We start from the raw sequence: 25,626 nt of genomic DNA, 5'->3' as shown, positions 1-25,626 counted from the left end.
ATGGTGGTAGTAGATGTGTCTGGTGATGATGATGGTGGTAGTAGATGTGTCTGGTGATGATGGTGGTGGTAGTAGATGTGTCTGGTGATGATGATGGTGGTAGTAGATGTGTCTGGTGATGATGATGGTGGTAGTAGATGTGTCTGGTGATGGTGGTGGTAGTAGATGTGTCTGGTGATGATGGTGGTAGTAGATGTGTCTGGTGATGATGATGGTGGTAGTAGATGTGTCTGGTGATGATGGTGGTGGTAGTAGATGTGTCTGGTGGTGTTGATGGTGGTAGTAGATGTGTCTGGTGATGATGATGGTGGTAGTAGATGTGTCTGGTGGTGATGGTGGTGGTAGTAGATGTGTCTGGTGGTGATGGTGGTGGTAGTAGATGTGTCTGGTGGTGTTGATGGTGGTAGTAGATGTGTCTGGTGATGATGATGGTGGTAGTAGATGTGTCTGGTGGTGATGATGGTGGTAGTAGATGTGTCTGGTGGTGATGATGGTGGTAGTAGATGTGTCTGGTGGTGATGATGGTGGTAGTAGATGTGTCTGGTGATGATGGTGGTAGTAGATGTGTCTGGTGATGATGATGGTGGTAGTAGATGTGTCTGGTGATGATGATGGTGGTAGTAGATGTGTCTGGTGGTGATGATGGTGGTAGTAGATGTGTCTGGTGATGATGGTGGTGGTAGTAGATGTGTCTGGTGGTGATTATGGTGGTGGTAGTAGATGTGTCTGGTGATGATGATGGTGGTAGTAGATGTGTCTGGTGATGATGGTGGTAGTAGATGTGTCTGGTGATGATGGTGGTAGTAGATGTGTCTGGTGATGATGGTGGTAGTAGATGTGTCTGGTGATGATGATGGTGGTAGTAGATGTGTCTGGTGGTGATGATGGTGGTAGTAGATGTGTCTGGTGATGATGGTGGTAGTAGATGTGTCTGGTGGTGATGATGGTGGTAGTAGATGTGTCTGGTGATGATGATGGTGGTAGTAGATGTGTCTGGTGATGATGATGGTGGTAGTAGATGTGTCTGGTGATGATGATGGTGGTAGTAGATGTGTCTGGTGATGATGATGGTGGTAGTAGATGTGTCTGGTGTGATGGTGGTGGTAGTAGATGTGTCTGGTGATGATGATGGTGGTAGTAGATGTGTCTGGTGATGATGGTGGTAGTAGATGTGTCTGGTGATGATGATGGTGGTAGTAGATGTGTCTGGTGGTGATGGTGGTGGTAGTAGATGTGTCTGGTGATGATGATGGTGGTAGTAGATGTGTCTGGTGATGATGATGGTGGTAGTAGATGTGTCTGGTGATGATGATGGTGGTAGTAGATGTGTCTGGTGATGATGGTGGTAGTAGATGTGTCTGGTGGTGATGGTGGTAGTAGATGTGTCTGGTGATGATGGTGGTGGTAGTAGATGTGTCTGGTGATGATGATGATGGTGGTAGTAGATGTGCCTGGTGGTGATGGTGGTGGTAGTAGATGTGTCTGGTGATGATGATGGTGGTAGTAGATGTGTCTGGTGATGATGGTGGTAGTAGATGTGTCTGGTGATGATGATGGTGGTAGTAGATGTGTCTGGTGATGATGATGGTGGTAGTAGATGTGTCTGGTGATGATGGTGGTAGTAGATGTGTCTGGTGATGATGATGGTGGTAGTAGATGTGTCTGGTGATGATGGTGGTAGTAGATGTGTCTGGTGATGATGGTGATGGTAGTAGATGTGTCTGGTGATGATGATGATGGTGGTAGTAGAGATGTGCCTGGTGGTGATGGTGGTGGTAGTAGATGTGTCTGGTGATGATGATGGTGGTAGTAGATGTGTCTGGGTGATGATGGTGGTAGTAGATGTGTCTGGTGATGATGATGGTGGTAGTAGATGTGTCTGGTGATGATGATGGTGGTAGTAGATGTGTCTGGTGATGATGGTGGTAGTAGATGTGTCTGGTGGTGATGGTGGTAGTAGATGTGTCTGGTGATGATGATGGTGGTAGTAGATGTGTCTGGTGATGATGATGGTGGTAGTAGATGTGTCTGGTGATGATGGTGGTAGTAGATGTGTCTGGTGATGATGATGGTGGTAGTAGATGTGTCTGGTGATGATGGTGGTAGTAGATGTGTCTGGTGATGATGGTGATGGTAGTAGATGTGTCTGGTGATGATGATGATGGTGGTAGTAGATGTGCCTGGTGGTGATGGTGGTGGTAGTAGATGTGTCTGGTGATGATGATGGTGGTAGTAGATGTGTCTGGTGATGATGGTGGTAGTAGATGTGTCTGGTGATGATGATGGTGGTAGTAGATGTGTCTGGTGATGATGATGGTGGTAGTAGATGTGTCTGGTGATGATGGTGGTAGTAGATGTGTCTGGTGGTGATGGTGGTAGTAGATGTGTCTGGTGATGATGGTGGTGGTAGTAGATGTGTCTGGTGATGATGATGGTAGTAGATGTGTCTGGTGGTGATGATGGTGGTAGTAGATGTGTCTGGTGATGATGGTGGTAGTAGATGTGTCTGGTGGTGATGGTGGTAGTAGATGTGTCTGGTGATGATGGTGGTGGTAGTAGATGTGTCTGGTGATGATGATGGTAGTAGATGTGTCTGGTGATGATGATGGTGGTAGTAGATGTGTCTGGTGATGATGATGGTGGTAGTAGATGTGTCTGGTGATGATGGTGGTAGTAGATGTGTCTGGTGGTGATGGTGGTAGTAGATGTGTCTGGTGATGATGGTGGTGGTAGTAGATGTGTCTGGTGATGATGATGGTAGTAGATGTGTCTGGTGGTGATGATGGCGGTAGTAGATGTGTCTGGTGATGATGATGATGGTGGTAGTAGATGTGCCTGGTGGTGATGGTGGTGGTAGTAGATGTGTCTGGTGATGATGATGGTGGTAGTAGATGTGTCTGGTGATGATGGTGGTAGTAGATGTGTCTGGTGATGATGATGGTGGTAGTAGATGTGTCTGGTGATGATGATGGTGGTAGTAGATGTGTCTGGTGGTGATGATGGTGGTAGTAGATGTGTCTGGTGGTGATGATGGTGGTAGTAGATGTGTCTGGTGATGATGGTGGTAGTAGATGTGTCTGGTGATGATGATGGTAGTAGATGTGTCTGGTGGTGATGATGGTGGTAGTAGATGTGTCTGGTGATGATGGTGGTAGTAGATGTGTCTGGTGATGATGGTGGTAGTAGATGTGTCTGGTGATGATGGTGGTAGTAGATGTGTCTGGTGATGATGATGGTGGTATAGATGAGGTGTATGATGCTTGGTGATGATGATGTTGGTAGTAGATGTGTCTGGTGAGTGATGATGGGTGGTAGTAGATGTGTCTGGTGGTGATGATGGTGGTAGTAGATGTGTCCTGGTGATGATTGATGTGGTAGTAGATGTGTCTGGTGATGATGGTGGTAGTAGATGTGTCTGGTGATGATGATGGTGGTAGCTGGTAGATGATTGGTTAGTAGATGTGTCTGGTGGTGATGATGGTGGTAGTAGATGTGTCTGGTGATGATGATGGTGGTAGTAGATGTGTCTGGTGATGATGGGAGATGGGTGTGGTAGTAGATGTGTCTGGTGATGATGGTGGTGGTAGTAGATGTGTCTGGTTGATGATGATGTGGTAGTAGATGTGTCTGGTGATGATGATGGTGGTAGTAGATGTGTCTGGTGATGATGGTGGTAGTAGATGTGTCTGGTGATGATGATGGTGGTAGTAGATGTGTCTGGTGAGATGGATGGTGGTAGTAGATGTGTCTGGTGATGATGGTGGTGGTAGTAGATGTGTCTGGTGGTGATGATGGTGGTAGTAGATGTGTCTGGTGATGATGATGGTGGTAGTAGATGTGTCTGGTGATGATGATGGTGGTAGTAGATGTGTCTGGTGATGATGATGGTGGTAGATGTGTCGTGTGGTGATGATGGTGGTAGTAGATGTGTCTTGGTGATGATGGTGGTAGTAGATGTGTCTGTGATGATGGTGGTGGTAGTAGATGTGTCTGGTGGTGATGATGGTGGTAGTAGATGTGTCTGGTGATGATGATGGTGGTAGTAGATGTGTCTGGTGATGATGGTGGTGGTAGATGTGTCTGGTGATGATGATGGTGGTAGTAGATGTGTCTGGTGATGATGATGGTGGTAGTAGATGTGTCTGGTGATGATGATGGTGGTAGTAGATGTGTCTGGTGATGAGTGGTGGTAGTAGATGTGTTCTGGTGATGATGATGGTGGTAGTAGATGTGTCTGGTGATGAGTGGTGGTAGTAGATGTGTCTGGTGGTGATGATGGTGGTAGTAGATGTGTCTGGTGATGATGGTGGTAGTAGATGTGTCTGGTGATGATGGTGGTAGTAGATGTGTCTGGTGATGATTGATGGTGGTAGTAGATGTGTCTGGTGATGATGATGGTGGTGTAGTAGATGTGTCTGGTGAGTGATGATGGTGGTAGTAGATGTGTCTGTTGGTGATGATGGTGGTTAGTAGATGTGTTCTGGTGATGATGATGGTGGTAGTTAGATGTGTCTGGTGGTGATGATGGTGGTAGTAGATGTGTCTGGTGATGATGATGGTGGTAGGTAGATGTGTCTGGTGATGATGATGGTGGTAGTAGATGTGTCTGGTGATGATGATGGTGGTAGTAGATGTGTCTGGTGATGATGATGGTGGTAGTAGATGTGTCTGAGTGATGGTGGTGGTAGTAGATGTGTCTGGTGATGATGATTGGTGGTAGTAGATGTGTCTGGTGGTTGATGATGGTTGGTAGTAGATGTGTCTGGTGATGATGGTGGTAGTAGATGTGTCTGGTGATGATGGTGGTTAGTAGATGTGTCTGGTGATGATGATGGTGGTAGTAGATGTGTCTGGTGGTGATGATGGTGGTAGTAGATGTGTCTGGTGATGATGATGGTGGTGGTAGATGTGTCTGGTGATGATGATGGTGGTAGTAGATGTGTCTGGTGATGATGATGGTGGTAGTAGATGTGTCTGGTGATGATGATGGTGGTAGTAGATGTGTCTGGTGATGGTGATGGTGGTAGTATATGTCGTTGGTGGTGATGATGGTGGTAGTAGATGTGTCTGGTGATGATGGTGGTAGTAGATGTGTCTGGTGATGGTGGTGGTAGTAGATGTGTCTGGTGGTGATGATGGTGGTAGTAGATGTGTCTGGTGATGATGGTGGTAGTAGATGTGTCTGGTGGTGATGATGGTGGTAGTAGATGTGTCTGGTGATGATGGTGGTAGTAGATGTGTCTGGTGATGATGGTGGTAGTAGATGTGTCTGGTGATGATGATGGTGGTAGTAGATGTGTCTGGTGGTGATGATGGTGGTAGTAGATGTGTCTGGTGATGATGATGGTGGTGGTAGATGTGTCTGGTGATGATGATGGTGGTAGTAGATGTGTCTGGTGATGATGATGGTGGTAGTAGATGTGTCTGGTGATGATGATGGTGGTAGTAGATGTGTCTGGTGATGATGATGGTGGTAGTAGATGTGTCTGGTGATGATGATGGTGGTAGTAGATGTGTCTGGTGGTGATGATGGTGGTAGTAGATGTGTCTGGTGATGATGGTGGTAGTAGATGTGTCTGGTGATGATGATGGTGGTAGTAGATGTGTCTGGTGGTGATGATGGTGGTAGTAGATGTGTCTGGTGATGATGGTGGTAGTAGATGTGTCTGGTGATGATGGTGGTAGTAGATGTGTCTGGTGATGATGATGGTGGTAGTAGATGTGTCTGGTGATGATGATGGTGGTGGTAGATGTGTCTGGTGATGATGATGGTGGTAGTAGATGTGTCTGGTGATGATGATGGTGGTAGTAGATGTGTCTGGTGATGATGATGGTGGTAGTAGATGTGTCTGGTGATGGTGGTGGTAGTAGATGTGTCTGGTGATGATGATGGTGGTAGTAGATGTGTCTGGTGGTGATGATGGTGGTAGTAGATGTGTCTGGTGATGATGATGGTGGTAGTAGATGTGTCTGGTGATGATGATGGTGGTAGTAGATGTGTCTGGTGATGATGGTGGTAGTAGATGTGTCTGGTGATGATGGTGGTAGTAGATGTGTCTGGTGATGATGGTGGTAGTAGATGTGTCTGGTGGTGATGATGGTGGTAGTAGATGTGTCTGGTGGTGATGATGGTGGTAGTAGATGTGTCTGGTGATGATGGTGGTAGTAGATGTGTCTGGTGATGGTGGTGGTAGTAGATGTGTCTGGTGATGGTGGTGGTAGTAGATGTGTCTGGTGATGATGGTGGTAGTAGATGTGTCTGGTGATGATGATGGTGGTAGATGTGTCTGGTGATGATGGTGGTAGTAGATGTGTCTGGTGATGATGATGGTAGTAGATGTGTCTGGTGATGATGGTGGTAGTAGATGTGTCTGGTGATGATGATGGTGGTAGTTGATGTGTCTGGTGATGATGATGGTAGTAGATGTGTCTGGTGGTGATGATGGTGGTGGTAGTAGATGTGTCTGGTGGTGATGATGATGGTGGTAGTAGATGTGTCTGGTGATGATGGTGGTAGTAGATGTGTCTGGTGATGATGGTGGTAGTAGATGTGTCTGGTGGAGGTAGAGGTGGTAGGTGCAGATGGGGGTGGTCTTTCCCCTCCCCCGCTCCGCACTGCTCATGCTCCCCTTGTCCTCCGTCTCCTCCTCGTCTTCCTCCTCCAGCAGGCGAGCAGTATGGCAGAAGGGGATGAGCTGCAGGCTTTCACCTCCATCATGGACGCTCTGGTGCGGATCAGTGTAAGTGTGGGCTGTGGATGATGGGGGCAGTAGTTGTGTTTTTGCCATGTTTCTCAGCTATGGGAGATTCTGTGGGAGAAGGATATGTGGGGCCGGGAAGGGCTGCAGCACGTCTGCCATCTCCATAGTAACTGCATCCTTCATCTTCCTGCAGCCCCCCCCCCCCCGCCTGTTACCGGGACGACATAGCTGACAGGAAGGTTAGGCCCCAGGCCCAGATCTGTACAGTGTGTGCACACTGCGCCGCTATATACAGCGCGCCGATATATACACCGCCATCACACATTGTGCCGCTATATACACCGCCATCACACACCGCGCCGCTATATACACCGCCATCACACACCGCACCGCTATATACACCACCATCACACACCGCACCGATATATACACCGCCATCACACATTGCGCCGCTATATACACCGCCATCACACACCGCGCCGCTATATACACCGCCATCACACACCGCACCGCTATATACACCACCATCACACACCGCACCGATATATACACCGCCATCACACATTGCGCCGCTATATACACCGCCATCACACACCGCGCCGCTATATACACCACCATCACACACCGCGCCGCTATATACACCGCCATCACACATTGCGCCGCTATATACACCGCCATCACACAGCGCGCCGCTATATACACCGCCATCACACACCGCACCGCTATATACACCACCATCACACACCGCACCGATATATACACCGCCATCACACATTGCGCCGCTATATACACCGCCATCACACACCACGCCGCTATATACACCACCATCACACACCGCGCCGCTATATACACCACCATCACACACCGCGCCGATATATACACCGCCATCACACACCGCACCTCTATATACACCACCATCACACTGCGCCGCTATATACACCACCATTACACACCGCGCCGATATATACACCACCATTACACACCGCGCCGATATATACACCGCCATCACACACCGCGCCTCTATATACACCACCATCACACTGCGCCGCTATATACACCACCATCACACACCGCGCCGATATATACACCACCATTACACACCGCGCCGATATATACACCGCCATCACACACCGCGCCTCTATATACACCACCATCACACTGCGCCGCTATATACACCACCATTACACACCGCGCCGATATATACACCACCATTACACACCGCGCCGATATATACACCGCCATCACACACCGCGCCGATATATACACCACCATCACACACCGCGCCGCTATATACACCACCATCACACACCGCGCCGATATATACACCACCATTACACACCGCGCCGATATATACACCGCCATCACACACCGGGCCGATATATACACTGCCATCACACATCGCGCCGCTATATACACCGCCATCACACACCGCGCTGATATATACACCGCCATCACACACCGCGCCGATATATACACCGCCATTATACACTGCGCCGATATATACACCGCCATCACACACCGCACCGATATATACTCCGCGCCGCTATATACACCGCCATCACACACCGTGCCGATATATACACCGCCATCACACACCGCGCCGCTATATACACCGCCATCACACACCGCGCCGATATATACACCGCCATCACCCATCACACTACTGTATACACCACGCTGATATATACTCCGCCATCACACACCGCGCAGATATATTCACCCACTGCACCACTGTATACACCGCTATCACACACCGCGCCAATATATACACCGCCATCACCCACTGCACCACTGTATACACCGCCATCACACACCGCGCCAATATATACACTGCCATCACCCACTGCACCACTGTATACACCGCCATCATACACCGCGCCTCTATATACACCGCCATCACACACCGCTCCAATATATACACCGCCATCACACTCCGCGCCTCTATATACACCATCACACATCGCGCTGATATATACTCCGCCATCACACACCGCGCCTCTATATACACCACTATCACACATCGTGCTGATATATACTCCGCCATCACACACCGCGCAGATATATTCACCCACTGCACCACTGTATACACCGCTATTACACACCGCGCCAATATATACACCGCCATCACCCACTGCACCACTGTATACACCGCCATCACACACCGCACCGTATATACACCACCATCACCCATCGCACTACTGTATACACCACGCTGATATATACACCGCCATCACACACCGGCGCAGATATATTCACCCACTGCACCACTGTATACACCGCTATCACACACCGCGCCAATATATACACCGCCATCATCCACTGCACCACTGTATAAACCGCCATCACACACTGCACCACTGTATACACCATCACACACCACACCGATATATACACCACCATCACCCATCGCACTACTGTATACACCACGCTGATATATACACCGCCATCACCCACTGCACCACTGTATACACCGCCATCACACACCGCGCCGATATATACACCGCCATCACCCACTGCACCACTGTATACACGCCATCACACACCGCGCCTCTATATACACCGCCATCACACACCGCTCCAATATATACACCGCCATCACACTCCGCGCCTCTATATACACCATCACACACCGCGCCTCTATATACACCACCATCACACATCGTGCTGATATATACTCCGCCATCACACACCGCGCAGATATATTCACCCACTGCACCACTGTATACACCGCTATTACACACCGCGCCAATATATACACCGCCATCACACACCGCACCGATATATACACCGCCATCACACACCGCACCACTGTATACACCGCCATCACACACCGCGCCGTTATATACACCACCATCACCCATCGCACTACTGTATACACCACGCTGATATATACACCGCCATCACACACCGCGCAGATATATATATATATATATATTCACCCACTGCACCACTGTATACACCGCTATCACACACCGCGCCAATATATACACCGCCATCATCCACTGCACCACTGTATACACCGCCATCACACACTGCACCACTGTATACACCATCACACACCACACCGATATATACACCGCCATCACACACCGCGCCTCTATATACACCGCCATCACACACCGCGCCTCTATATACACCACCATCACACACCGCGCTGATATATACACCGCCATCACCCACTGCACCACTGTATACACCGCCATCACACACCGCGCCGATATATACACCACCATCACACACCGTGCCTCTATATACACCACCATCACACATCTCGCTGATATTTACACCGCCATCACCCACTGCACCACTGTATACACCGCCATCACACACCGTGCCTCTATATACACCACCATCACACACCGTGCCTCTATATACACCACCATCACACATCTCGCTGATATTTACACCGCCATCACCCACTGCACCACTGTATACACCGCCATCACACACCGCGCCTCTATATACACTACCATAACACACCGCACCTCTATATACACCACCATCACATATCGCGCTGATATATACTCCGCCATCACACACCGCGCAGATATATTCACCCACTGCACCACTGTATACACCGCTATTACACACCACGCCAATATATACAACGCCATCACCCACTGCACCACTGTATACACCGCCATCACACACCGCACCGATATATACACCACCATCACCCATCGCACTACTGTATACACCACGCTGATATATACACCGCCATCACACACCGCGCAGATATATTCACCCACTGCACCACTGTATACACCGCTATCACACACCGCGCCAATATATACACCGCCATCATCCACTGCACCACTGTATAAACCGCCATCACACACTGCACCACTGTATACACCATCACACACCACACCGATATATACACCACCATCACCCATCGCACTACTGTATACACCACGCTGATATATACACCGCCATCACCCACTGCACCACTGTATACACCGCCATCACACACCGCGCCGATATATACACCGCCATCACCCACTGCACCACTGTATACACCGCCATCACACACCGCGCCTCTATATACACCGCCATCACACACCGCTCCAATATATACACCGCCATCACACTCCGCGCCTCTATATACACCATCACACATCGCGCTGATATATACATCGCCATCACACACCGCGCCTCTATATACACCACCATCACACATCGTGCTGATATATACTCCGCCATCACACACCGCGCAGATATATTCACCCACTGCACCACTGTATACACCGCTATTACACACCGCGCCAATATATACACCGCCATCACACACCGCACCGATATATACACCGCCATCACACACCGCACCACTGTATACACCGCCATCACACACCGCGCCGTTATATACACCACCATCACCCATCGCACTACTGTATACACCACGCTGATATATACACCGCCATCACACACCGCGCAGATATATATATATATATATATTCACCCACTGCACCACTGTATACACCGCTATCACACACCGCGCCAATATATACACCGCCATCATCCACTGCACCACTGTATACACCGCCATCACACACTGCACCACTGTATACACCATCACACACCACACCGATATATACACCGCCATCACACACCGCGCCTCTATATACACCGCCATCACACACCGCGCCTCTATATACACCACCATCACACACCGCGCTGATATATACACCGCCATCACCCACTGCACCACTGTATACACCGCCATCACACACCGCGCCGATATATACACCACCATCACACACCGTGCCTCTATATACACCACCATCACACATCTCGCTGATATTTACACCGCCATCACCCACTGCACCACTGTATACACCGCCATCACACACCGTGCCTCTATATACACCACCATCACACACCGTGCCTCTATATACACCACCATCACACATCTCGCTGATATTTACACCGCCATCACCCACTGCACCACTGTATACACCGCCATCACACACCGCGCCTCTATATACACTACCATAACACACCGCACCTCTATATACACCACCATCACATATCGCGCTGATATATACTCCGCCATCACACACCGCGCAGATATATTCACCCACTGCACCACTGTATACACCGCTATTACACACCACGCCAATATATACAACGCCATCACCCACTGCACCACTGTATACACCGCCATCACACACCGCACCGATATATATACCGTCATCACCCACTGCACCACTGTATACACCACCATCACACACCGCACCGATATATACACCACCATCACACACCGCGCCGATATATACACCGCCATCACCCACTGCACCACTGTATACACCACCATCACCCACCGCGCCAATATATACACCGCCATCACCCACTGCACCACTGTATACACCACCATCACACACCGCGCCAATATATACACCGCCATCACCCACTGTACCACTATATACACCGCCATCACACACCGCGCCTCTATATACACCGCCATCACACACCACGCCTCTATATGCACCGCCATCACACACCGCTCCAATATATACACCGCCATCACCCACTGCACCACTGTATACACCGCCATCACACACCGCGCCGATATATACACCGCCATCACACACCGTGCCGATATATACACCGCCATCACACATCGCGCCAATATACACACCGCCATCACACACCGCTCCATTATATACACCGCCATCACACACTGCACCACTGTATACACTGTGCCTCTATATACACTGCGCCAATATATACACCCCCATCACACACCGCTCTAATATATACACTGCCATAACACACCCGCCAATATATACACCACCATCACACACCGCTCCAATATATACACCGCCATCACCCACTGCACCACTGTATACACCGCCATCACACTCCGCGCCTCTATATACACCACCATCACACACCGCTCCAATATATACACCACCATCACACACCGCGCCTCTATATACACCGCCATCACACACCGCGCCCTATATACACCACCATCACACTCCGCGCCTCTATATACACCACCATCACACACCGCTCCAATATATACACCACCATCACACACCGCGCCTCTATATACACCGCCATCACACACCGCGCCTCTATATACACCACCATCACACACCGCGCCTCTATATACACCACCATCACACACCGCTCCAATATATACACCACCATCACACACCGCGCCTCTATATACACCGCCATCACACACCGCGCCTCTATATACACCACCATCACACACCGCGCCTCTATATACACCGCCATCACACACCACGCCTCTATATACACCGCCATCACACTCCGCGCCTCTATATACACCACCATCACACACCGCTCCAATATATACACCACCATCACACGCCGCGCCTCTATATACACTGCCATCACACTCCGCGCCTCTATATACACCGCCATCACACACCGCTCCAATATATACACCACCATCACACACTGTGCCACTGTATACACCGCCATCACACACTGCTCCAATATATACACCACCCTCACACACCACGCAGCTGTATACACCACCATCACACACCGCGCCAATATATACACCGCCATCACATGATGTGTACAGTATACAGATGTATACTGTACGTACTGTGTGTGTGTTTGTGTGTGTGTGATGGAGGTGTATATTTCTGTACTGTGTGTGATGACAGTGTACACTGTGTGCAGAATTATTAGGCAAATGAGTATTTTGATCACATGATACTTGTTATACATGTCGTCCTACTCCAAGCTGTATAGTGAGAGCCAACTACCAATGAAGTAAATCAGGTGATGTGCCTCTCTGTAATGAGGAGGGGTGCAGTGTAATGACATCAACACCCTATATAAGGGGGGCTTCATTATTAGGCAACTTCCTTTCCTTTGGGAAAATGGGTCAGAAGAGAGATGTGACGGGCTCTGAAAAGTCCATATTGTGAGAGGTCTTGCAGAGGGATGCAGCAGTCTTGAAATTGCCAAACTTTTGAAGCGTGATCACCGAACAATCAAGTGTTTCATGGCAAATAGCCAACAGGGTCACAAAAAGCGTGTTAGGCAAAAAAGGTGCAAAATAACTGCCCATGAATTGAGGAAAATCAAGCATGAAGCTGCCAAGATGCCATTTGCCACCAGTTTGGCCATATTTCAGAGCTGCAACGTTACTGGAGTGTCAAAAAGCACAAGGTGTGCCATACTCAGGGACATGGCCAAGGTAAGGAAGGCTGAAAACCACCACCTCTGACCAAGAAAAATAAGATAAAACCTCAAGACTGGGCCAAGAAATATCTTAAGACTGATTTTTCAAAAGGTTTTATGGACTGATGAAATGAGAGGGACTCTTGATGGGCAGATGGATGGGCAAGAGGCTGGATCAGTAAAGGGCAGAGAGCTCCACTCCGACTCAGACGCTAGCAAGGGGGAGGTGGGCACTGGTGTGGGCTGGAATCAAAGATCAACTTGTGGCACCTTTTCGGGTTGAGGATGGAGTGAAGCTCAACTCCCAGACCTACTGCCAATTTCTGGAAGACAACTTCTTCAAGCAGTGGTACAGGAAGAAGTCGGTATCGTTCAAGAAAAACATGATTTTCATGCAGGACAATGCTCCATCACATGCATCCAACTACTCCACAGCATGGCTGGCCAGTAAAGGTCTAAAAGATGAAAAAATAAGGACATGGCCCCCTTATTCACCTGATCTGAACCCTATAGAGAACCTGTGGTCCCTCATAAAATGTGAGATCTACAGGGAGGGAAAACAGTGCACCTCTCGCAACATTGTCTGGAGGCTGTGGTGGCTGCTGCACGCAATGTTGATCTTACACAGATCAAGCAATGACAGAATCTATGGATGGTCGCTGCTGAGCGTCATCAGAAAGAAAGGTGGCTATATTGGTCACTAATTTTTGGGGGTTTTGTTTTTGCATGTCTGAAATGTTTTTATTTCTAAATTTTGTGCAGTTATATTGGTTTACCTGGTGAAAATAAACAAGTGAGATGGGAATATATTTGGTTTTTATTAAGTTGCCTAATAATTCTGCACAGTAATAGTTACCTGCACAAACAGATATCCTCCTAAGATAGCCAAATGTAAAAAAAACCACTCCAACTTCCAAAAATATTAAGTCTTGATATTTATGAGTCTTTTGGGTTGATTGAGAACATAGTTGTTGATCAATAATAAAAAAGATCCTCTAAAATACAACTTGCCTAATAATTCTGCACACGGTGTATATATGGCCATGACCGGGTTTTGATGTGGTGTCCTTCATCCACACATTGACTTAGCTGTGTGGCATGGTGCATCGTCCTGCTGGAAAAAACAGTCCTCGGAGTTGGGGAACATTGCTTGACCAGAAGGAAGCGACTGTTTTTTTTAGGATAACCTTGTATGCGGCTTGATTCATACGTCCTTTACAAAGTTTAATCTGCCCAATTCCAGTCTTGCTGAAGCATCCCCAGATCATCATCGATCCTCCACCAAATTTCACAGTGGGTCCAAGACACTGTGGCTTGTACGACTCTCCAGATCTCCATCTAACCATTAGACGACCAGTTTTGGGCAAAGCTGAAAATTAGACTCATCAGAGAAGATTACCTAAAGGCCGCTTTACACGCTGCGATATTGTTACCGATATCGCTAGCGTGTGTACCCGCTCCCATCGGTTGTGCGACATGGGCAAATCGCTGCCCGTGGCTCACAACATCGCTCAGACCCGTCACACTACTTACCTGCCTAGCGACGTCGCTGTGACCGGCGAACCGCCTCCTTTCTAAGGGGGCGGTTCGTTCGGCGTCACAGCGACGTCACTAAGCGGCCGCCCAATAGAAGCGGAGGGGCGGAGATGAGCGGAACGTAACATCCCGCCCACCTACTTCCTTCCACATTGCCGGCGGTCGCAGGTAAGGTGAGGTTCCTCGTTCCTGCGGTGTCACACATAGCGATGTGTGCTGCCGCAAGAACGACGAACTGCATCGTACACGCAGCAGCAACGATAATTGGGGCATGTCACCGATGAGCGATTTTGCACATTTTTGCGACGATTCAAAATTGCTCATAGGTGTCACACGCAACGACATCGCTAAAACGGCCAGATGTGAGTCACAAATTCCGTGACCCCAACGAGATCGCTTGAGCGATGTCGTAGCGTATAAAGCAGCCTTTATTCTAGAAATTGGGCAGATTAAACCTTGCGAAGGACGTATGAATTAAGCCGCATACAAGGTTATCCGGGAAAAACAGTTGCTTCCTTCTGCGCAGGCAATGTTCTCCAACTCTGAGGACCGGTTTTTCCAGCAGGACAATGCGCCATGCCACACAGCTAGGTCAATCAATGTGTGGATGAAGGACCACCACATCCAAACCCTGTCACGGCCAGCCCAACCTCCAGACCTGAACTCCACTGAAAACCTCTGGAATGTAATCAAGAGGAAGATGGATAGTCACAAGCCATCAAACAAAGAAGAACTGCTTACATGTTTGCACAAGGAGTGGCATAAGGTCACCCAATAGCAGTGTGACGACTGGTGGAAAGCAGTAACATGAAAAAATGCAGAAATGTTCACAAGGTATGAATACTTTTACAAAACACCTGCAAACTGCATCCCTGCTACATAGAGTCCAATTATAAATAGCAGACAGTTGTGGCACAATGTGTTCCTGTGTGTATTCACTGGCCAGGATGAGGAGTATTCAGACTGGAGTCTGAGCCCTGTACTTGGCTGCAGTCAGTGAGGAGGTGAGTCCTATGGTACGGGGTGCACAGCCAGGGACAGCCGGACCCCTGTAGTCTTTGATTGGTACCCCACCTCAAATTATGTACACACAACTCTTATCCTTCTTGCTGTTACAGACCAGTATGAAGAACATGGAGCGTGAGCTCTTGTGCCCGGTGTGTAAGGAGATGTACAAGCACCCAGTCATCCTGCCGTGTAAGCACAATGTGTGCCAGGTGTGTGCCAGTGAGATCCTGCTGCAGAGGGGCTATGTGTGTGACCCCAACTCGGAGCCCAACTCCCCCGCCTCCTCACCCTCCACACGGAGCCCGCGGCAGGGCAGGAGAGTGGTGCCCAAGCAGGAACGGCTCATTAAGTCAGGTAAGCTGAGGCTTCGTTACAATGTGTCTTCTGAGCGCAGCCCATGATGCAGTATTACAAATATATGGTTATGGCGCTGTCCTGTGGTAACACTGGCTGAGGTCACTGTCGTCTCTTCGGCAGGTTATGGCACATACCCGGGTAGGAAGCGGTACTGTGGGAACACACAAAGCGTGCTTTTCCCATGTCCTTCCTGCCAGCATGATGTGGACCTCGGTGAGCGGGGTCTGGGTAACCTTTTCCGTAACCTGACCCTGGAGCGTGTGGTGGAGCGGTACCGGCAGACGGTGAACATCAGCACCGCCATCATGTGCCAATTCTGTAAACCGCCCCAGCAGGAAGCCAGTAAGGGCTGTACCGAGTGTCGGGCCAGCTTCTGCAACGAGTGCTTCAAACTCTACCACCCCTGGGGCACCCAGAAGGCCCAACATGAGCCCACTCCCCCAACCATGACCTTCAAGCCAAAGGTGAGACCATTGTCTTATGGGAAGACCTGGACTAACGGGGAGACCCGAAGACCTTGGGGGAGACTCTGACTGAAGGTGTGAACCTGAGAAATTGACAAAGCAGACACTGAGTGTATGACCCTGAAACAGACTGACGAGGGAGACTCTGAAGGTGTGACCCTGAAACAGACTGACGAGAGAGACTCTGACTGAAGGTGTGACCCTGAGCCTGACTGACGAGGGAGACTCTGACTGAAGGTGTGACCCTGAGACTGACTGACGAGGAAGACTCTGACTGAAGGTGTGACCCTGAGCCTGACTGACGAGGAAGACTCTGACCGATGAGAGAGACTCTGAAGGTGTGACCCTGAGCCTGACTGACGAGGGAGACTCTGACTGAAGGTGTTACCCTGAGACTGACTGACGAGGGAGACTCTGACTGAAGGTGTGATCCTGAAACAGACTGACAAGAGATACTCTGACTGAAGGTGTGACCCTGAGACTGACTGACGAGGAAGACTCTGACTGAAGGTGTGACCCTGAGACTGACTGACGAGGGAGACTCTGACTGAAGGTGTGACCCTGAGACTGACTGACGAGGAAGACTCTGACTGAAGGTGTGACCCTGAGACTGACTGACGAGGGAGACTCTGACTGAAGGTGTGACCCTGAGACTGACTGACGAGGAAGACTCTGACTGAAGGTGTGACCCTGAGCCTGACTGACGAGGAAGACTCTGACTGAAGGTGTGACCCTGAGCCTGACTGACGAGGGAGACTCTGACTGAAGGTGTGACCCTGAGCCTGACTGACGAGGAAGACTCTGACTGAAGGTGTGACCCTGAGACTGACTGACAAGAGATACTCTGACTGAAGGTGTGACCCTGAGACTGACTGACGAGGAAGACTCTGACTGAAGGTGTGACCCTGAGCCTGACTGACGAGAGAGACTCTGACTGACTGACTCTTATTGCATTTTAATGCAATGTTGCGGTGACCCAAAATAAAAGCAATTCTGGTGTTGTAATTTTTTATTATTATTATTATTATTATTATTATTATTTATTCTTGTTACGCCGTGTATCGATCAGACGAATTGATTTGATACATCGGGCATTACTGAATGTGGCAATAACAAATATGTGTGTATATTATTATTATTATTAGTATTAGTATTAGTATTTTTAGTGGGGCAAAAAGGGGGTGATTTGAAATGTTTAAGTTTTTTTCTTTTTAGTCCCCCTAGGGGACTTTATACCTGCACACAGCGATCACTTCTCCTGATCAGCAGAAATGCTGCTGTGTGAGTATCTGCGCTCTGCCGGCATTCACAGGAGACATATCAATCATACCAGTGACAGGTAGTATGGGCGTCATCAATAGGCTGTAAGCCAGACACTGTGCATCACACGTACCCGTGTGACTAGCGCCCTATGAAAACCTCATCTGTGTACCATTGACCGCCCCCTCCATGATATGCTAGACTGACAGTGGTGGTCTCATCGGTTATCTGCACCTTTGTTGCCCCCACCTTCATTATGGGGAACCTGTTCCATCCTGCTTCTGCATTTGCTATTTCACCTTGTTGGCTAATGGCTGTTTCTCCTGGTGGATACTTATGGGGGACACCCTGACTGATGTGACGCTGAGACCCTGACTGATGCTGACCTTGAGACCCTAAGTGATGGGTAATTCTCACTTCTCCTGTCCTGTATACTGGGTGTAATCCTCAGTATCATTATTATTCTGTATATATACACTGCACAGTACCACTTCTCCTGTCCTGTATACTGGGTGTAATCCTCAGTATCATTATTATTCTGTATATATACACTGCACAGTTCCACTTCTCCTGTCCTGTATACTGGGTGTAATCCTCATTATCTGTATTATCCTGTATATATACACTGCACAGTACCACTTCTCCTGTCCTGTATACTGGGTGTAATCCTCAGTATCTGTATTATTCTGTTTATATACACTGCAGAGTACCACTTGTCCTGTATACTGGGTGTAATCCTCAGTATCTGTATTATTCTGTATATATACACTGCACAGTACCACTTCTCCTGTCCTGTATACTGGGTGTAATCCTCAGTATCTGTATTATACTGTATATACACTGTACATTACCACTTCTCCTGTCCTGTATACTGGGTGTAATCCTCAGTATCTGTATTATTCTGTGTATATATACACTGCACAGTACCACTTTTCCTGTCCTGTATACTGGGTGTAATCCTCAGTATCATTATTATTCTGTATATATACACTGCACAGTTCCACTTCTCCTGTCCTGTATACTGGGTGTAATCCTCATTATCTGTATTATCCTGTATATATACACTGCACAGTACCACTTCTCCTGTCCTGTATACTGGGTGTAATCCTCAGTGTCTGTATTATTCTGTATATATACACTGCACAGTACCACTTCTCCTGTCCTGTATACTGGGTGTAATCCTCAGTATCTGTATTATTCTGTATATATACACTGCACAGTACCACTTCTCCTGTCCTGTATACTGGGTGTAATCCTCAGTATCTGTATTATCATGTATATATACACTGCACAGTACCACTTCTCCTGTCCTGTATACTGGGTGTAATCCTCAGTATCTGTATTATTCTGTATATATACACTGCACAGTACCACTTCTCCTGTCCTGTATACTGGGTGTAATCCTCAGTATCTGTATTATCATGTATATATACACTGCACAGTACCACTTCTCCTGTCCTGTATACTGGGTGTAATCCTCAGTATCTGTATTATCATGTATATATACACTGCACAGTACCACTTCTCCTGTCCTGTATACTGGGTGTAATCCTCAGTATCTGTATTATTCTGTATATATACACTGCACAGTACCACTTCTCCTGTCCTGTATACTGGGTGTAATCCTCAGTATCTGTATTATTCTGTATATATACACTGCACAGTACCACTTCTCCTGTCCTGTATACTGGGTGTAATCCTCAGTATCTGTATTATCATGTATATATACACTGCACAGTACCACTTCTCCTGTCCTGTATACTGGGTGTAATCCTCAGTATCTGTATTATTCTGTATATATACACTGCACAGTACCACTTCTCCTGTCCTGTATACTGGGTGTAATCCTCAGTATCAGTATTATTCTGTATATATACACTGCACAGTACCACTTCTCCTGTCCTGTATACTGGGTGTAATCCTCAGTGTTTGTATTATTCTGTATATATACACTGCACAGTACCACTTCTCCTGTCCTGTATACTGGGTGTAATCCTCAGTATCTGTATTATCCTGTATATATACACTGCACAGTACCACTTCTCCTGTCCTGTATACTGGGTGTAATCCTCAGTATGTGTATTATTCTGTATATATACACTGCACAGTACCACTTCTCCTGTCCTGTATACTGGGTGTAATCCTCAGTATCAGTATTATTCTGTATATATACACTGCACAGTACCACTTCTCCTGCCCTGTATACTGGGTGTAATCCTCAGTGTTTGTATTATTCTGTATATATACACTGCACAGTACCACTTCTCCTGTCCTGTATACTGGGTGTAATCCTCAGTATGTGTATTATTCTGTATATATACACTGCACAGTACCACTTCTCCTGTCCTGTATACTGCGTGTAATCCTCAGTATCTGTATTATCCTGTATATATACACTGCACAGTACCACTTCTCCTGTCCTGTATACTGGGTGTAATCCTCAGTATGTGTATTATTCTGTATATATACACTGCACAGTACCACTTCTCCTGTCCTGTATACTGGGTGTAATCCTCAGTATCTGTATTATTCTGTATATATACACTGCACAGTACCACTTCTCCTGTCCTGTATACTGGGTGTAATCCTCATTATCTGTATTATCCTGTATATATACACTGCACAGTACCACTTCTCCTGTCTTGTATACTGGGTGTAATCCTCAGTTTCTGTATTATTCTGTATATATACACTGCACAGTACCACTTCTCCTGTCCTGTATACTGGGTGTAATCCTCAGTATCAGTATTATTCTGTATATATACACTGCACAGTACCACTTCTCCTGTCCTGTATACTGGGTGTAATCCTCAGTATGTGTATTATTCTGTATATATACACTGCACAGTACCACTTCTCCTGTCCTGTATACTGGGTGTAATCCTCAGTATCTGTATTATCCTGTATATATACACTGCACAGTACCACTTCTCCTGTCCTGTATACTGGGTGTAATCCTCAGTATGTGTATTATTCTGTATATATACACTGCACAGTACCACTTCTCCTGTCCTGTATACTGGGTGTAATCCTCAGTATCTGTATTATTCTGTATATATACACTGCACAGTACCACTTCTCCTGTCCTGTATACTGGGTGTAATCCTCAGTATCTGTATTATTCTGTATATATACACTGCACAGTACCACTTCTCCTGTCCTGTATACTGGGTGTAATCCTCATTATCTGTATTATCCTGTATATATACACTGCACAGTACCACTTCTCCTGTCCTGTATACTGGGTGTAATCCTCATTATCTGTATTATCCTGTATATATACACTGCACAGTACCACTTCTCCTGTCTTGTATACTGGGTGTAATCCTCAGTTTCTGTATTATTCTGTATATATATACTGCACAGTACCACTTCTCCTGTCCTGTATACTGGGTGTAATCTTCAGTATCTGTATTATCATATATATATATATATATATATATATATATATATATATATATATATATATATATATACATACATATACAGTCAGGGCCAGAAATATTTGGACAGTGACACAAGTTTTGTTATTTTAGCTGTTTACAAAAACATGTTCAGAAATACAATTCTATATATAATATGGGCTGAAAGTGCACACTCCCAGCTGCAATATGAGAGTTTTCACATCCAAATCGGAGAAAGGGTTTAGGAATCATAGCTCTGTAATGCATAGCCTCCTCTTTTTCAAGGGACCAAAAGTAATTGGACAAGGGACTCTAAGGGCTGCAATTAACTCTGAAGGCGCCTCCCTCGTTAACCTGTAATCAATGAAGTAGTTAAAAGGTCTGGGGTTGATTACAGGTGTGTGGTTTTGCATTTGTAAGCTGTTGCTGTGACCAGACAACATGCGGTCTAAGGAACTCTCAATTGAGGTGAAGCAGAACATGCTGAGGCTGAAAGAAAAGAAAAAATCCATCAGAGAGATAGCAGACATGCTTGGAGTAGCAAAATCAACAGTCGGGTACATTCTGAGAAAAAAGGAATTGACTGGTGAGCTTGGGAACTCAAAAAGGCCTGGGCGTCCACGGATGACAACAGTGATGGATGATCGCCGCATACTTTCTTTGGTGAAGAAGAACCCGTTCACAACATCAACTGAAGTCCAGAACACTCTCAGTGAAGTAGGTGTATCTGTCTCTAAGTCAACAGTAAAGAGAAGACTCCATGAAAGTAAATACAAAGGGTTCACATCTAGATGCAAACCATTCATCAATTCCAAAAATAGACAGGCCAGAGTTACATTTGCTGAAAAACACCTCATGAAGCCAGCTCAGTTCTGGAAAAGTATTCTATGGACAGATGAGACAAAGATCAACCTGTACCAGAATGATGGGAAGAAAAAAGTGTGGAGAAGAAAGGGAACGGCACATGATCCAAGGCACACCACATCCTCTGTAAAACATGGTGGAGGCAACGTGATGGCATGGGCATGCATGGCTTTCAATGGCACTGGGTCACTTGTGTTTATTGATGACATAACAGCAGACAAGAGTAGCCGGATGAATTCTGAAGTGTACCGGGATATACTTTCAGCCCAGATTCAGCCAAATGCCGCAAAGTTGATCGGACGGCGCTTCATAGTACAGATGGACAATGACCCCAAGCATACAGCCAAAGCTACCCAGGAGTTCATGAGTGCAAAAAAGTGGAACATTCTGCAATGGCCAAGTCAATCACCAGATCTTAACCCAATTGAGCATGCATTTCACTTGCTCAAATCCAGACTTAAGACGGAAAGACCCACAAACAAGCAAGACCTGAAGGCTGCGGCTGTAAAGGCCTGGCAAAGCATTAAGAAGGAGGAAACCCAGCGTTTGGTGATGTCCATGGGTTCCAGACTTAAGGCAGTGATTGCCTCCAAAGGATTCGCAACAAAATATTGAAAATAAAAATATTTTGTTTGGGTTTGGTTTATTTGTCCAATTACTTTTGACCTCCTAAAATGTGGAGTGTTTGTAAAGAAATGTGACAATTCCTACAATTTCTATCAGATATTTTTGTTCAAACCTTCAAATTAAACGTTACAATCTGCACTTGAATTCTGTTGTAGAGGTTTCATTTCAAATCCAATGTGGTGGCATGCAGAGCCCAACTCGCCAAAATTGTGTCACTGTCCAAAGATTTCTGGACCTAACTGTATATACACTGCACAGTACCACTTCTCCTGTCCTGTATACTGGGTGTAATCCTCAGTGTCTGTATTATCCTGTATATATACACTGCACAATACCACTTCTCCTGTCCTGTATACTGGGTGTAATCCTCAGTATCTGTATTATTCTGTATATATACACTGCACAGTACCACTTCTCCTGTCCTGTATACTGGGTGTAATCCTCAGTATCTGTATTATCCTGTATATATACACTGCACAGTACCACTTCTCCTGTCCTGTATACTGTGTGTAATCCTCAGTATCTGTATTATTCTGTATATATACACTGCACAGTACCACTTCTCCTGTCCTGTATACTGGGTGTAATCTTCAGTATCTGTATTATACTGTATATATACACTGCACAGTTCCACTTCTCCTGTCCTCTATACTGGGTGTAATCCTCAGTCTCTGTATTATTCTGTATATATACACTGCACAGTACCACGTCTCCTGTCCTGTATACTGGGTGTAATCCTCAGTATGTATATTATTCTGTATATATACACTGCACAGTACCACTTCTCCTGTCCTGTATACTGGGTGTAATCCTCAGTATCTGTATTATTCTGTATATATACACTGCACAGTACCACTTCTCCTGTCCTGTGTACTGGGTGTAATCTTCAGTATCTGTATTATTCTGTATATATACACTGCACAGTACCACTCCTCCTGTCCTGTATACTGGGTGTAATCCTCAGTATCTGTATTATTCTGTATATATACAGTGCACAGTACCACTTCTCCTGTCCTGTATACTGGGTGTAATCCTCAGTATCTGTATTATTCTGTATATATACACTGTGTCGCGGGCGGGGAGGACGCCGCTGCTGCTGCGCTCTCGCTAACGCTCGGGTCCGGCGCTGCTGCGGCTGCTCGGTGGCTCGAGCGGTGGGCCGGATCCGGGGACTCGAGCGGCGCTCCTTGCCCGTGAGTGAAAGGGGTGGTTGGTTTGGGGGATTTAGTCCGTGACGCCACCCACGGGTCGTGGTGAAGATGGGCACCACCGCTGCTGGTGACGGGGATCCCAGGAGCGATGGTAGGGAGCAGCTGGGATGTTGTTTTCCCCCTCCGTGGGTAGGGGTCGGTGGTCCCGGGGCCCGGTGATGTGACGGGGAGGCAGGGTTCGTGAGGTGCAGGGTTGCAGGGACAGCGAGAGATGCACAAAGTCCTCGGTAAACCAAATGGCTGGATGGACGGGTCTGTCTTTCCCTGCACCTTGATGTTCTCGTTTGACTACTATGGATCCCCAACGGTAGTCCGCTCCCCGGTGTATGGGTACCGGAGGAGCTCGTTTGCCCGCAGGCGCTGGCCCTTGGGTCTCTAGCCTTAGGCGGTAGTGTATACCCTCACGGTGTGGGCGGTTGCCTTCAATCGGGACTTTTGCTGTTAAGAAACCCCTGGGGTTCCAGTCACATTCGGATCTGACTATTGTCGGCGGCTCCAAGCCTGGTCGGGGTCCGATGGCCCTGCCTGTGTGTGCTGGCTTCACTTCCCTCCCCGGTCAGTACCGGCGGGCCGTCAACCCTCAACTTATTTACAAAATAAATCAACCCTCAACTTATTTACAAGCCCACAAGTTCGTGGGTGGCCTGCCAGTTCTCTGCCATGTCCATGAGTAGTCTCTCATGCTGGTTGTAAACACTTAGAGTCCCTCCGGGGACAACTTGCCGGCAACGGCCGGGATAATCAGGTAGACAATCAGATGAAGATCACGGTTGATTAATGTCATTCATTTAAACTGCTGAGGGTCCCAACGGGGAACAACTGCTTGCAACGGTGGACCGCTGCCTTACTCAACAGTCCATTCTCAACCGTGGGGCTCCAGTGCCACCTTCACATGGTGCACTGCTCTGGACCCCGATGGTAGCTCGCTGCAGGTGATCTTTCTCCACATACATGCGGGCATACACATCCGCCTTACACCTTTTTCGGGCAGCGATCTCCCGGCCTAGCTGGCGCTGCTGCCGCT

At 47.5% G+C, this 25,626-nt stretch overlaps 1 protein-coding gene across 2 annotated transcripts in view; it reads left to right on the top strand.

The window, feature by feature from the left end:
* The first annotated feature begins 6,638 nt into the window (after window positions 1–6,638).
* Window positions 6,639–25,626, top strand: part of TRIM46 (tripartite motif containing 46) — a 32,686-nt gene continuing 13,698 nt past the window's right edge. The window contains exons 1-3 of one of the 2 annotated variants that reach the window (XM_075331132.1): window positions 6,639–6,740; window positions 16,526–16,769; window positions 16,893–17,236. In XM_075331132.1, the coding sequence (XP_075187247.1) occupies window positions 6,678–6,740; window positions 16,526–16,769; window positions 16,893–17,236 (651 nt within the window). In that variant the 5' untranslated portion in view covers window positions 6,639–6,677. The remainder of the gene's footprint in view (window positions 6,741–16,525; window positions 16,770–16,892; window positions 17,237–25,626) is intronic. The other variant, XM_075331131.1, reaches the window with a different exon arrangement.

This window comes from Anomaloglossus baeobatrachus, chromosome 12 (assembly GCF_048569485.1).
Source record: "Anomaloglossus baeobatrachus isolate aAnoBae1 chromosome 12, aAnoBae1.hap1, whole genome shotgun sequence".
In the NCBI taxonomy this organism is placed as follows: domain Eukaryota; kingdom Metazoa; phylum Chordata; class Amphibia; order Anura; family Aromobatidae; genus Anomaloglossus; species Anomaloglossus baeobatrachus.
Note: the sequence above shows the minus strand (reverse complement) of the source record. Positions and strands in the feature narration are given on the sequence as shown.